Consider the following 15,492-nt stretch of genomic DNA (forward strand, 5'->3'; position numbering starts at 1 on the left):
GGATTGATCTGAGTAAAAACTGCAGGAGGTTTGGATGTGGTATTTCCTCCCTGCTTGAGGGAAGGTGGATAGGCCTTGGCCTAGGGTTCTCACCCCCAACATTTGGGATCCAACATGAATTTGATGCATTTTGAGTGTGTTCCACTGCTTCAGCCACATGCTGGGCAAGTCAGGGAACCCCCAGAGATGCTCCACTGGGAGATGTGGCTTTTCCAGGAGAGGGAAGGGGAATTGCCTCCCCACCTCTGCAGCTGGATTGGAATGTGCTGATTCACCCAGGGTGAAGGTTTCCCCCCACAACTCCCCATCCCAGCTGTGGATCCATCCCAAAATCCCCCTGGTTCTCCCTCCTTGTCCCAGCTGTGGATCCATCTCAAAATCCCCCTGGTTCTGCTCCCTTCTCCCAGCTGTGGATCCATCCCCCAAATCCCCCTGGTTTGGTTCTGCTCCCTTCTCCCAGCTGTGGATCCATCCCCCAAATCCCCCTGGTTTTGCTCCCTTCTCCCAGCTGTGGATCCATCCCCCAAATCCCCCTGGTTTGGTTCTGCTCCCTTCTCCCAGCTGTGGATCCATCCCCCAAATCCCCCTGGTTCTCCCCAATTCTCCCAGCAGTGGATCCATCCCCAAATTTCCCCTGATTCTCCCCAATTCTCCCAGCTGTGACACAAACAAACCACACAGTCCTGTTTTTAAAACGGGGCCTTTCTCCATTTTATTTTGCCCAATAAAAATCCTTCACAGTCAGCTGGAGAGAGGAGAGCTGGAGATACGTATACATATAGATCTGCATGTCTATTTATATATATACATACCTCTGTACAGATATATTTATATATTTATTCACTGTAGAAAATGGCAAAGGCAGGAGCTCTTCACATCTGGATAACCCAATGGGAACAGACAACAGGCCAGCAGGGAGTTGGGAATTGTGGTGGAGTTTTAACAAGAACCTCTGAAACAGATACACCTTTGCTGTACAAAAATCCCAGAATGGTGAGTGTTACCTCTTTTTTCTTTTTCTTTTTATTTTTTTTTCTTTTTTTTTTTTTTGTTCAACCTTTTGTCTTTAAACACACTTAACCAGAGGCAAAGTCAAGACAACAGTGTTTGGAAGTGACCAAGTGGACAGGAGAGACACCCGACTTTATGGAGTTCTTTTTTTAAAATATTTTTATTATTTTTTCCAAGTACATATATATATTTATATATATATATATATAAATTTTAATTTTTTTTTTAGAATTTTTTAATATACTTTTTTAGATTTTTTTTTACTTTTAAATACTTTTTTTAGATTTTTTCGGACTTTTAAAAAATTTTTTTATGAACTTTTTGAAGATTTTTTTTCAGGTTTTTTTTTTTTTAGATTTTTAAAAGATTTTTTCAGGGTTTTTAAATATTTTTTTTAAAGATTTTTTTTTTACCTTTTCAGATTTTTTTCTTTAGATTTTTTAAAGATTTTTTTGAGTTTTTTTTTTTTTTTTTTTGAGAATTTTTTTTTTTTTTTTAGGTTTTTTTTTTTAGATGTTTTAGATTTTTTTTTTTTTTTTTTGCAAAGTCTCGTTGAAACGCAGTTCGGAGAACCAGCAACAGTCGACGCAGAGACAGAACAGTAACAGAGTCGAGTTCAGAACACTTCTGGTTTGAATTCACAGTCAGAGAGAGAGAAAAAGAGAGGGAAAAAGAGACAGAGGGAGCCACCGAGGCGTCAAAAACGAGAGGGAAGAGAAGCACAAGGCTGGGGCTGGAGTGACACTCGGGTGGTGCGGGATGTGTCCCGCAGGAGCTGCTGCGGTGGGACACGGCCAGCAGAGCTCCTGTTATTGCTGGTGAGGTCGGACACCCCCGGGGCAGCTTTGGGGGGACAGCTCTGCATCTGCTGGGGAACTGCACTCAGCCACGTCTAAAATGGGGTTTGGGGCGAGGGAAAACCTCCCTGGGGTGGTGCCCGGAGCGGCTCCTCTGGGCTCACAGCGATTTCCAGGTCCTGGAGAGTGCAAACGAAGACACCTTGGAGGAGCCCTGGGCTGGGCTCTGCCTGGGAAGGGACTGCATAGACACATCAGCCGGGGGTGCAGCATTGGGTGGTGCTGGGGTGCTCCTGCCAGCCCCTGTTCTGCTCCTTTCAGCCATGGGGTGAAGCGATCTTGTCCTCCCAGGCTCTCAGGAATGGCCACAGTGTCCCACTGGTTGTCACTGAAGGTGGCTCCGTGAGCTGCGACACCCCAGTGGCTCTTACATGGAGAAGACTTCCTGCCCAGTGACAGGATGGGTCACACCTGCTGGATGTGGGAAGCTTTGGGCAACCCGGGCCACCAAGTGTTTGTTCAGAGCCAGACTGGACCCTGCATACCTTTCCAGAGGAGCTGAGGCCAGGGCTGGAGCTCTGAAGGAATGTTGGCTTCTCTGCAGGTGTCAGAGTTGGGAAGAGTCCCTTTGAAATCTCCCTGGAAAATGCTATTGCTTTGGGACAGAAAGCAGAGACTTTCTGCTGGAAAAAACAGACTTGTGAAAGAGCTGTGGGGACACAGCCTGGTCCAGGCCCCAGAGCTGACACAATTCCCATCACTGGGAGAGCCAGGGAGGAGGATTACCCTGAAAATACAAGAACATCCTCTTGGGAAGCCAACATCTGCAAACAGCTGGATGAGATCCCACCCCCTCGGTACACTGCAGGGTCCTGTGTGCCCCTAAGGACCTCAGAGACCCCTCAGACCCCTGTTTTTTCCAGAGGGTGGAAGGACCAGGGAGCTCCAGAGCTGGTGGTGAAGTTGTGAATCCCCGTGCAATGATCCCACAGGATTGCAGGCCATGGGAATGTCTTTCAGCAGGAAGCCAGATTGTCCTTGGAGGCAAAGCAGGGCTGATGGATCCATCCCCAAAATCCCTGGGGATGTCAGAGAGGAGAGGATCAGTGTTCTGGAAAGCTCCTGAGAGCAGGGTTGGGATCACCCATTCCCGGTGGGGGCTGTAGCTCCAGCTTGTCCAGATGTACCTGGGAGAGCACTGGGAGAGGCCCTGACTGCTCCAGTGGGATGGAGATGATCTGAAAAGAGGCAGGAGAGCCTGGAGAGCTGGGGCAGAGGAGCAGCAGGCAACACATGGACAGATCTTTAGCAAGGGATCTTGGTGAACAGTAAATATAAAGGGGTTTCAAGGCTTAAACTGAAGGTTTGGGTTAAATTAATTGGGCTCTCTTCCATCCTAGGGATGGAGTGGAGAAGGCTGAGAATGTTTGGGGAGCAGAGGCACAGTTGAGAGGCATCTGCCCAAGGCCCAGACCCACCTGAACACCCACCTGCAGGAGCACAGATCTCCCAGGTCCAGGAGCCTTCCTGGAGCAAAGGTGGGTGGAGATGCCTTCAACACCCCAAGCAGGAGAAGTGAAGGACACGCTGCCTTCACCTGGGAGTTTGGTTCCTTGGTAAGGAGGGTGCTGAGGATGCCCTGGGGTGAGCTGTGGAGAGGACACCAAGGGGGCAGCCAGCAGGACCACCAGCTCTCAGGATGCTCATTTTCCTGGACATTCCCACTAAACCAGAACAATTGGCTGGACCCTGTAGTGGTGTCTGCTGCTGACCTATTGCTCTGAGGATGAGAGGCATGAAGTTGCCTGAAGACAAGAAGATGCATGAATTGGTGTGCATCCTCTCTTCTCCTCAAGAAGAAAGGGAATAGCATCCATCCCAACTCCTAGGAACAGCCCCTGGTCCATATTCTCCACGGGAAAGGTGTGGAGCTAACTGGGATGGCTGTGGAGGATACTGGTTTCACCAACTGGGGACAATCACCTCACCCAGGAACTCCTTTCTATCCTGTCCTATCTCTCACAGAAAAGGCCCTTATGGACCTGTAGACATTCCCAGGTGGGACACAGGGAAACCATGTCCCCTGCCAGCTCTCATTCCCCTTTTCCAGCCCCGACCAGCCTCAGGTCTCTGCAGGAAAGCCGGGACACAGCTCCAGGCATGGAGCCCAGCGCTCTCCAGAGATCTTTGGTCACGTTGCTCGTGAGCCCACTGCCTTGAGCGAGCTGTAAAGTGCCACTGCAAGGGGCAGGAGGGGAGCAGGATGGTCCTTGCCATGGTGGGCAGAGCTCAGGGGGACACTCTGGAAACCACTGTCTGCCTGGAGTCTGGCTGTGACACCAGATGGGCACCCTTAACCAGGGGGTTGCTGCAAACCTGGCTCAGGGTGACAGCAAGCATCAAAGCAGGACAGAGGGACACCAGGCTGAGCTAATCCCAAGTGGATTGCTCTCCTGGGAGGTGCTGGAGCCCATTCCCAGTGCAGCCAGGCCCAGGTCAGGGTGCTGAGCATCCTGTGTGCAGCGCTCGGCCCCGCTCGCCAACAGAGAAGCCACAGAGCCTTCTTGTCTCCTTTTAATCATCAACACACAGAGCTGGGCTCTTATTTACATCCAAATACACTTCTCTCTGTACAACAGTGTTAGAGCAACAATTCCATTCCTCTCTGGAGCATGGAAACCTGGAGGTGAGTGACCACCACCAGTGACAGCAGGACTGGGGCCACCAGCTGCCAGCAGACAGTGGCAGGAGCTCAGTGGGGCTGTGTGGGGCACAACAACGTGCCCTGGTTGTGGTGATCACCCTGGGGGTGAGAGGGGAGTGCTGGAATCAGCCCAGCTGGGTTGCTGGGACAGTGGTAGCAGCCAGCCTTGGAACGGTGGTGGAGCAGAGCAGCTGTGCCCACTGCAGAGTGAGACCTTCCCTGGCACCAGGACACCCTGCTTAGCCCACGTCCTCATGGGTGGAAGCCTCTGGAGCTGATCATTGTCCTCTGTTGGCCGTGTGGATGTGCCTGGAGCATGACTGGGCTCTGTACATGGGGGGCCTGTGACACCAGAGCTGCTCCAGGACTGCCACCACTCTCCCAAAACTCTTGGATCATGCATGTGTTGGATATCCCAGATATCCCAGATACCCTTGTGGACCCCATGTGTGGGCAACTGAGCTGAGACCCTCACGGCCACAGCTTGTGGTGGTGGCCAGTGGCAGGTTGGAGAGGATTTTGGGGGCAGCACTTGGGGAATGACACGAGAGCCAGGATGTCACACTGAATTCCACCAGCTCCAAGGTGCAGGAAACAGCTGGAGGATGGTCAAACCCAGACTCTGGGTGGAATTCCATGGAACAGAAACAATTCATCAGCCCTGCCTGAGCCTCCAAGAGACACACTGCCAGCCTCCTTGGCCATTTCCAGGATTCCCAAACACCAGCCTGGCACCCCTTGGCTGTCCTAACCCAGGGCTAAGACCCCAGAGCCTCAACAAAGCTTTAGATGGGAGATTTAATCAACCTGTGAAAGTGTGAAAGATCTGGAAGGAGCCAGGTGAGCTCCACCTGGGCACAAACAAGAGGAATCCAGGTGTCTCACCATCGTTTTGCTCCATCTCTGCTGAGCAGAGGGCTGGCACAGGGGAGAGGACTTGATGGGGAGCAGCACATCCAGTTGTGGGGAGGAATCCTGGAGCACAGGAATCCTTTGTGGCAGTTTGGCTCCCAAAACCATCTGTGTTTTCTGTCACCATAGCAGGGGTGGGGTGGTTTCTGCAGGACAGCTGGGGGTGCTGTTTGGGGGGATCCTGGGAGAATCCCAAGAGAGGAAAAACCAGCAGCAGAGTGTCTTAGTGGGTGCCTGGAAGGCTCTGTCATGCAGGGAATGTCCACAGTCGAGGTCTCAGATCTGGATTGAAGCTCTGGATCGATGTGATGCAGTGAGGAAGGTGGAGGGAGGAGGCCTTTCCTCCTCCAAGGTGAACAATCTTCAAAAGAGCAGACACCAAACACCTGCTTTGGGAGGTGAGACACCAGATCTCCAGCCCTGCCACTGTGGGATGTTTGATTGTGCCTGGAAGGCCTGGAGTATGACATGGAGGAAGCTCTAGGATGTGCCTGGCCAGGTGACTGTGGATTTTGCCCTGCCATGGCCAAGTCTGCAGCTGTGTGGCACTGGCAGGCAGCTGCGCTCCTTCCTTGCTGGGCTTATGTCCAAGAGTGCTGGAGATCTTCAGGATTTGCAGGAGGACTCTTCCCCACAGCCATCAGTGGTCAAACCTGACCTAACCTCCCTTTTATGGCTGGTCCAGGGAAAGGGGCTTAGCCTGAGCTGCCCTGGTGTTTTCTATGAGTTGTCTTCCTCCAGCTCCAAAGACATGGGCAGAAGTGGTGAGAAAAGAGAGGAGTTGTCAACTGGGGTCTTGAAATGCCCTGGTCTTGGCACTTTTCAATTTTCAATGGCTCCAGGGGTCTCTGGCAGCCACCACCAGCTCCTGGCCAGTGGCAGTGTCCCATGACTTGGGCTGGTGGGACTAACTGCATTCTCCACTCTGCTCAGGCTGGAGCTCATCACAGCAATGTTTGTTCTCAAACCGAAGGTCACACCTGGTTGTGAACTGGAGAGTTTTGGGTAGACAGAACATGGAAAATGTGCAGCTGCAGGGCTTTTGTTTGGAAGGTCTTCAGCCCCTCGATGCCTCCAGGTTCTTCCTTAGTGTGCACATGAAATTTAATCTGGCCAAATTCACCCTGGTGTCACCTCAGAAACATTTCCAGACATCCCAGTGCTAATCCTAACTTTTCTCTTCTAGCTGCTCCCCAGGGCAAAGAGCCAAAATCCCCACTCCTATTGATCCTTTGGCCAGTGCAAACTCCACTTTGCAACGTTTTTCTTCTCTTTATTGTGACTTGTGGTAAAAAATTGTCCATGACAGAAGAACTGAGCTCACCTTGCCCACCTTTTCAAGCAGAATGCCAGGTTTTGCTGCCTTAGTGACTGTGCACATAGGATTTGGTTTATTATTCTGCCAGGGCATAAGCACTTGCGTGATCTTAAGCATTTTCCCCCTCTTATGACTTCTTTCATGCTCAGAGTTAGTAGCTGAGTATTTTCTTGAGCCAGGCCTGCGAGTTGTTCTCTCCATCCCTGGGGTGTGGGATGGCTGTGGGCGCTGTTTGGAATGGCAGAACTGAAGGCTGACTGCTGCAATCCAGCTGTGATGCTGCTGTGCCCCCCCTGCAACTCCTGAGTGAGGCTCGAGTGCTGTTTTTAAGCAGATCCTGGCCCAAGAGAGTGCACCAAGGTGTCACTCGTTTGGGGACAGGGTGGCACAATTGCCCGCTTCTGGGGCAGATTGCTAAAGCTTCAGTTTGCATAAACATCCCATGGGTTTGGAGGCTTCCCCAAACCTTGATTCCATTGACTTTGGGAAGTAAGGGGGCTGTTGGGAAGGGAAACTAGCTTGGATTTCCAAGCTTTTCTCTTGCTGTAGCCAGCTTGGGTATAGAGTAAGGGGGCCAAGGCAGAGGTGGGAGGGTGTTTCTGCTCCCAGGGTTGGTCACAGCCTGGGAGAGGAGTGGAACTGCAGGAGGAAACCACAAGGAAGTGAAAACGCAGCATGTGTTAAGCTCTGCTGAGCCTCCAGAGAGGCTCCTGCTGGGACATCATTCCTTGTTGGCTTCTGTTAGCAGGACAGGCTCATCCTGCTCCTCAAGGATGTCCTAACCTCTTGCAGCCAGGGCAAGAGGGAGTCGTCTGGTAGAGATATGTCTGGTTTCACTGAAATCAGTGGCCAAGCTCACACTGACTTCACTAAGACCACCGTCTAGACAGGATACTTGATGCAGAACGCTTGAGTTTGCTCATGATCCCAAGAGCTTTGCTCCATTAGCCAATGTGGCTAAAAACGTCCAGGAAAAAAAAAAAACAAAACCCAAAAAACAACAAACCTGCCACTTTGAACTGTTTTGCTGCACGTAAATGCTTGGAAAACCAAAGAAACTGAATACAACCCTCCAAAACAACCAACCAAAAAAGGGTGAATTGTAGGAGAGGGGGTGGCAGCCTCTAGTGAAGTAACAGTCAGGGCAGATTACAAAAGAGCCAATTGACCCTCACCAGCTGTACTAGGAAAAAACCCCAGCCGAGATGTGGCATTGTCGATAGAAAACCAACGCACATCCACAGTTATTGTACCTACAGAGCACAGAAGTGGAGAGTGAGGGTGATGGAGCCTGGTGGGAGCACGCTCACACCGCTCCCACGGGAGCGCATTATCCTTCGGAAGATCTCTGGCTTGAGTAGGTAGTACATGCACAGCAATAAAAAATTCTGTCGTGTCACCTCGGCTCCCCTCAGATCTCGGTGGACTCTATCCTCTCGAGCCTGGAGGGAGTCCATGTCTTCTTCTCCTCGGTGTGCGGGGGGCTGGTGGCCTTGGTGTTCATCTCGTTGACCTTGTGCTCCAGGAGCTGGTTCTTCTGGTACATCTCCACGTAGTTGAGCTGCAGCTGCTTCTGGTACTTGATGACCTTCTCCTTCTCCTCCTGCCACGTGCGCCGCTCCTCCTCGAAGTCCATCACCTGCTGCTCCCGCTGCTGCCGCTCCAGCTTCAGCTCTGTCTGCAGCCTCTCCACCTCCCTCCTCAGGCTGTTCACGCTGTCCTCGCTCTGCCGCTGCATCTTGGCCTCGTCGCTCTCGCAGGCCAGCGGGTCCCCCCGCAGCTTGTCCCCGAGGTCCCCGCCAAAAGACCCCGTGGGCCCTATGCTGGCAAGTGTCCGCTTCAGGCCGGAGACCTCCAGCTCACAGTGGTTCAGTTTTTCCCTCAGCACCTGGACCTCGCTCATCTTCCTCTGCAGCTCGCCCTCGCAGATCTCCAGGTTGACGCTCTTGGAGCTGTAGGAGTCCTTCAGGGTGAGGATCTGCTCCTCTTTCTCCCGCAGGAAGTTCTTGCCTTCCTTGAGCTGCGACCGCAGGCCCACGATCTCATTGAGCTTCTGGGAGACGTCGGCTTGGGAGTCCTTCAGCTGCTGCTTGAGCAGGGAGATCTCACCTGCCTTCTGGCACACCTGTGGGGAGAGCACTTGTGAGGCTGGTCGGTGGCAGTGAGGAGCTGCTTGTCCCCTGAGCTGCCCATTAAATGACCCTGCCCAAGGACCCAGCCCTCACCATGCCACAGACCTAGATGTTGTCCCCACCTCTGTGTTTTTTCCCTCAGGGATCTGATGCTGTTCCCAGCTGGAGCTGCCCAAACAGCCAAGCCCTGTGATGTGGTCCCCACCAGCGATGCTTCTCTCCTGCCTTCATCTTCCTCTCCTACCCACAAACCCACAGGGCTCGATCCCAAACCTTCTGCTGAACATCTGCGAATGGCACATTTCAGAGCCTAATTAATCCCAGCTTCGTTGACTTTCCATCAGGATTAGCAGAATAAGGTCGTCTGGATTCTAGAGCTATGTTTTGCCTCCGCACTCTTAATAAATTTAAAGTTTCTAGCCTCTGCATGGAAGGATTAAAATTCTTCACATGATCAAGCTGAAAAAACGGTATGTTAGCACTGGCTATACAAACAGACCTTGATAAAATGTTCTAAAAATAGGAACAGTAGGAAAAAGTTATGTAGGACTCAACAGGAGAACTAGAAAGAGGAATGTGTCTTTCAGCCTTTTGAGAGAGATCAACTTATTAACAACCAAAAAAAGTGTATTACAATGGAAAACATGAGGTAAACATGGCTCTATCGATGTCATTCTTAGCTCAGTTCCTTTTATATCTTCAATTTAAAACAAAGCAAATATCTGAAAACCGGTTTCAAGGTTTGCCCAAATGCAAATGGTAAAAGAATTTAATTAAAATAGACTTAAGCCCATTTTTGGCAGGCACAAGTACCTGTGTGGAAAGACCTGTATTCCGTGAAACTGGATTTGAATGTCATGACTTGGAGTGACCAGACTGTGAAGTCAAATTATTAACCAGCACAGGAGGGTGTGCACAAAAAGTTGTGCTTATTTTAGCTTAATTGAAATCAGCAGACCTGGGGCTCAGACAAGTGAGGTGACAAGTGTCACCTGTTACCTGGAGGTCACCAACCCATGGCTGTTATCTGTGGGCATGTGGGAGGAACTTTGGGTCACCATATTCTACAATGGAAACCTCATTTATGACCTGTTACAACCACTTACCTCCCACTTGGTCTCTTCAATCTTGGGGAGAAACTCAGCCTGCTCCTTTTTGAAAGCCACAAATTTCTTCTCCAGCTCCTCTCGCTGCTGGAGGAGTTGTCCCATGTCATCCTGGAGTTTTTTTTTCTCCTGCTGGAGCTTGAAGATTTGGAGCTGCAGAGCCTGCTGAGCCCGCTGCGCCTTTTTGGAGACCTGCTGCAACTTGTTGGCATAGTTCTGCCTCAGGTCCTCCATTTCCCTCTCCCAGATCTTCTGCTTCTCCTCGAACACCTGGAAGATGGCCGCCTCACTCTTGTCCAGGTTCCTCCTCATCTGCAGCACCTCCTGCTCCTTCTCCCACAGCCTGTCCTCCAGGTCCTGGATGATGTCGTCGGTCGAGGGCGAGTGGAAGGGCATGGTTTCGTTGAGATGGTTCAGCCTGCTGAAGGACGAGGTGCTCTTGCTTGAGGACCGCCCGCTGTCTGAGGTAGATATCCCGTTGTAGCCCACGATGTTCTTCTCCACGTAGGTGGTCCCGATGCGGTTGATGTGGCTGGTGGAGGCGCTCATGGGGCCCACGTGCTGGCTGTAGCCCGTGCCGTAGGTGGGCAGGCTGGTCAGGGAGTTACGGCCCGAATCCGAGAGCCCCCCGCCCTGGTTTGTAGTCCTGTTAAGGCTGCTCTTGTCGAGCCCGCCCTTGGGCGCGGACGGGCTATTGCTGTTGGCGTGGTTCAAGCTCTTTCTGTTCTCTGCCATCCCGTTGCTCTGTGGTGGGCAGAGGTTCTGCATGGAATGGAAGTTTTTAGGAACTACTGGTTTAAAGGCTGAGGGTCTAACTAAGGGCTCATTGCTCTGCAAAAAGGAAAAAGAAGCAGGCATCAAACACAGCAGGAGACTCGGTAGCAACACATAAAAGAGACACATCATCATGGGGTGGGGGTTATGCAGCTTGGGCTGGCTCCTTATCCCACCTTGTTACACATTTGGGGTTGCACATGAGGGACCTGTGATCACTCAAAGGGCAACACTGTCTTCCCTTCCTCTAGCTGAAAGGAAACAATCTTTTCACCCCAAACCAGCATGACTCACCCCAAACCTGCATGATTTTTGTCTAGAATACTCCTTGGGTTTTCTTAGTGCTTGTCACAAGGAGGGCTGGCCCTTGCTGACCAAAATAACTCTCATTTTTGCTGTTTATATTTCTAGCCTTGAGGTTGCATTGCCCTTTTGCTGAAAGCTGAATTGAACCCTTGGATTAGCAGCCCTCAGGAGAATCACATCTCCCTCCTGCCAGCAGTAACCTGTGCCTGTGGGGACCTCATGTCCTGCTTGTCCTCAGACAGGAGCAGGTAGGAGCTGTGACAGCAGTGACACCAGGCAAGGAACATGCTGGAGCTGCTCTTCATTTGAAATTTGTGTTTTCTGTGGCATAAGCAATGCTGGAGGACAATAGACCACAGCTGTAAGGGATTTAGAAAGGATTTTAAAGCCTTGCACATTCCTCACCCTATCAATGCACCATTAGAAACAAAATTTTCCTCAAAGTGGAATTGAGTCTCCCCTACAGCAGATTGGATTTTAGGTGAAAATTAAACTGGAGGAACCAAAGGTAATTTGAAATGCCTTTTAGGAGAAACAGCAAAAGCCCCACTGAAGAGATTGGAGGCTGGAGACCAAGTGTGAGACTGAGATGGACTGCAGGGGCTGTTGGATTAACAACCCAGGAGAAAAGGCCACCAAATGCTGCAGAAATAATACTGGACACAAATTATGGAAGTCACTGGAGCAGAGCAGCAGGCTACATAAAACGGTGCAGGCTCTGGGGCTCTGTTCCTCCAGGCCTGGGAGATTTTGCTCCCTGAAGCCGATATGAGCCATGAGGATGGGCTAGGCTGGGAGATAACATTTACAGGGGTAGTTCCCAAGCCTTTTTTTCACAAGGGGCACTGGGATTGGGAACAGATGCTCGTGGCTGCTTTCAAACAACAGCTTGAGTGTCAGTGGGTGGTTGAAAATTACCTATAGAAGGCACAAAACACACAAAACAAGAACGGGACTCAGATGCTGAAACAGGGGGCCAACTCCAGCTCCCTCCTCATCCTTCAGGGAGGTAAACATATCTCAGGGAAGCTGGAACAGCCAGTGACTTAAATGAGCTGTGTGTAGAAGACCTGTGGTCCTGCTCTTGGGTTCCTCAAGAACTAACAACACCCCTGAAAGTCATAAGAATTATCTCATCTCTACATCAAAATGTACAAAACAAAAACAAGACCATCAAGACTGCGCCGTCGCCCAAGACCTCCTGGCCCGTGCTTCCAGAGAAGTGCCACGGCCACCCAGCTGCTCCAGGAGGTGCTCACCTGGTCCAGTTTGCCGGAAATCGGCAAAATCTTTGGTGGGTTACCGGGCTCTCGGTACTGGGGCGGCGGCGGCGGCAGGTTCTTCTCGTTGTTGGCGGTCACGTTCCCGCAGATGTCCACCTTCACCTTCTCGCTCTTGCGCGCCTCACCGTTGATGTAGAGCGAATTGGAGACTTTCTCTGACTTGTAGGTCTTCTCCTCGCCCGAGTAGCGGTGGGGGATGTCCCGGCTGGAGTAGCCGTTGCGCGGCCCATCGGCGGGCCGGCCGCCGCTCTGCGTGCGCGTGCCCACGCTCTTCATGGCGAACTCCTGGTCGTTGGCCACGCCGCTGCCCACGCTCCCCATGGCGCTCCGGGGGATGGTCTGGGAGTAGCGCGGGGCGAAGCCGTGGAAGCTCTGCGCGCTGGGGTAGGCCGGGTCACTGAGGACGGGCAGCGTCTCTAGCGTGGCCATGGCAGCGTCGGGGTGAGGTGGAGGCGCAGCTCAGTGGCACTGGGACAAGGAGGGGGAAAAAAGGGTTGTTAGAGAGGTGATTTTTGTCTGACGTGCCCTTTTGCAGATTGAAATTACGTCCTGGTGATTGTCACTGTTTTCTGAAAAAAAGTGCTGTGCCCTTTCAAACCTAATCCTGTTGATTGTCACTGTCTTATTTTCTGAAAAATCCTTTTGCCCAGGATTTTCTCCTGGGAAGCTGAGAAGCCTCAGAGGAAAAGGAGAAACAATATTATCTCATTTTTCTCTCCTGTGTTTTACTGCTTTGGGATGTGGTTGGAGATTGTTTATCCAACATGTGAAGTGTTTTTTCTTAATGACTGATCACAGCTGGCTGTGTCGGGACTATGGAAGCAGTCACAAGTTTTTAATTAGTATCTTGTTAAGCCTTCTGCAAGATCCTTTCTGTATTCTTTAGTATAGATTAATATAATATAATATAATATAATATAATATAATATAATATAATATAATATAATATAATATAATATAATATAATATATATTAATAAGTTGGCCTTCTAAGAACATGGAGTCAGATTCTCAATTCCTCCTTTGACCTGGGGACCCAGCAAATATCACACATGGGTTCTCCTCTTGGGAGCCCCAGATCCCTTGGAGGAGCAGCATTCCCCAAACCCCACCCACTGTTATCAAAAAGAGGTCCTAATTTTCTGAATCCAAGGGTTTGTGGCTCCTAGGGGAGTGAGTTGCGTGGATTTTAGTAGGCGCAGCTTTATAGCACTGTTGAGACACAACTGTTTGCTGTGCTGAAGCTGGAATTATTTCTGTCACTTTTCCCAGATTTGAGTAAGTTTGTGTTCCCATGGGGCTGGAAGGTCTCCATCCCTGGTCCTGGTTCATACAAGTGCTCCCTCCAGCACATCCCTTAGGGATGACACCACAGGGTTTAAGCAACACAATTTCCATCTCTTTCTTGGGATTGTTGCTCGCCTGAACTTGAGCTTTAAAACAGATGCTTTTGTGCAGGTGTCATCCTAAATTTTCTTTTAAATCTTTATTCCCCTTCTCCATTTGATTCCTACTTAGGCTGTGCCTTGGGTTGGCCAAAACTAGGCCATGGGACAGGGATAACATGGAAATAATGGTTTCAAAAGTTGTCTTTCACTAGGGTTGTCCTGGGACCAGTTATCCTTGGGACCAATTCTCAGCTGTCTCGATGCTCTTCATCAGCTTTTACACAAAGGTGTAAAATCTTATTTATGGAAATAAAAGACCCACAACAAGCTTTTTTCTTTTGTTGTTGCCTCATTGAATAATGGAGAATATGAACCTGTACCAGCCAAGGATCTCATTCCCTGAGGGAAGGGAGAAGGTGCATTGCAATTTTGAGTGATTGAACCAAACCTGGAGGAGCAAGGCCAGTGGCTTGTGGACAGCTGTGGCCACTCAGCTGACCATTGCCCACCTGCCCTACTGAGTTCATTGACTCAGTCCCCATGGGCCAGAATTGATGCTTTTCTTTTGTCTCAGGTACCCTCAGTTCCAGGATTTCCAGGATAATCCATCCTGACAACCCAGCGGCTAAAGCAGGACTTAAGGGCAGCAGAAGCTGCCGGTTTCCCTGTGGAAAGGATAAAAATAGTGATGCCCTTTGGAAAAAGGCTCAGGGATGGCAGCAGTCAGACAGGAAGGGGAGATGGAGAAAATCCCCATTTCAGCGGGGTTCTCCCTCTCCTTGGGGTAGGGAAGCTCATTCAGCCCTCCCTGAGTAAAGCAGAGCTGGGTTTATTTCCCTGGAGAGCAAGCTGAGGTCTGGAGCTCAGCTCCCACATGGTGTCTCACAGGGCCTTGCTATTTGCACTAATAATGGAATGGAAAAAGAATTAAAAAGGTTAAAGCACAGGGGCTGTGCTGCTCAACTTTGCTTTTATTAAACTGCATTTCTGGAGGCTTCTCCTCCCTCTTTCCCAGCACCCAGCCCTGTCCAAAGTACAGCCTGAGTGGCAGATGTGCCAACTGCTGTGCCAGAGGGAGAGGACACAGAGTGCTGTGATGGGATTTAAGGTCCCTTCCACCCCAACCCAGCCCATTCTGGGATTTTATGACCATTTGTAATCCCATTTCTGGGATTTTATGATCAACAAGCACTAAGTGAGCACTTTGCGTTCCCTGCTGAGGACACCCTGCATTTTGCACCTCTGTCCCCAGCAGATGATCTCATGTCATTTCCTGATCAAAGTCTAAAGACCAGGTAGTAAAAGAGGATCATATGAGCACATGGGGGGATCCCCCACAGCCAAAACACGAGTGTTTATTGGTCATAAGTGACAAAACCCCTGCCAGCAGTAAGGAGTGGCAGGGTCAGGCCACGTATGGGGCATGTGGCATTTGAACACGTGCTCTGAGCAGCACTCAAAGGCTCATGACCCTGTCACACCCTAAAGACTTCCCAAAGAACATCATCACTGATGGTTCATGAGTGCACCATGCCCAGGGGTCAATCCAGGTGCTTGCTGAGCACCTGGAGACTTGGCTGGGCTGTGGGGTGATGAGGAAGGATGGAGAACGCTCACCTGAAGCCACACTCAACCAGCGGTGCCTTTGGATTTTATGAGTCAAAGGAAGATTTTTGTCCTCCTAATTTGACCTGGCAGTGAAGGAGGATCACACGAGCACGTGGGGGGATCCCCCACAGCCAAAACACGAGTGTTTATTGGC

General features: G+C 50.6%; 1 protein-coding gene across 1 annotated transcript in view; it reads right to left on the reverse strand.

The window, feature by feature from the left end:
- Positions 1–684: 684 nt before the first annotated feature.
- LZTS3 (leucine zipper tumor suppressor family member 3) overlaps positions 685–15,492 on the reverse strand; it is a 55,926-nt gene continuing 41,118 nt past the window's right edge. The window contains exons 2-4 of the mRNA XM_059470702.1: positions 12,320–12,811; positions 9,981–10,811; positions 685–8,867 (exon numbers count right to left, since the gene is read on the reverse strand). Of these exons, the coding sequence (XP_059326685.1) occupies positions 8,154–8,867; positions 9,981–10,811; positions 12,320–12,772 (1,998 nt within the window). The 5' untranslated portion in view covers positions 12,773–12,811 and the 3' untranslated portion in view covers positions 685–8,153. The remainder of the gene's footprint in view (positions 8,868–9,980; positions 10,812–12,319; positions 12,812–15,492) is intronic.

The sequence above is a fragment of the Ammospiza nelsoni genome, chromosome 4, assembly GCF_027579445.1.
Source record: "Ammospiza nelsoni isolate bAmmNel1 chromosome 4, bAmmNel1.pri, whole genome shotgun sequence".
Taxonomy (NCBI): Eukaryota; Metazoa; Chordata; class Aves; order Passeriformes; family Passerellidae; genus Ammospiza; species Ammospiza nelsoni.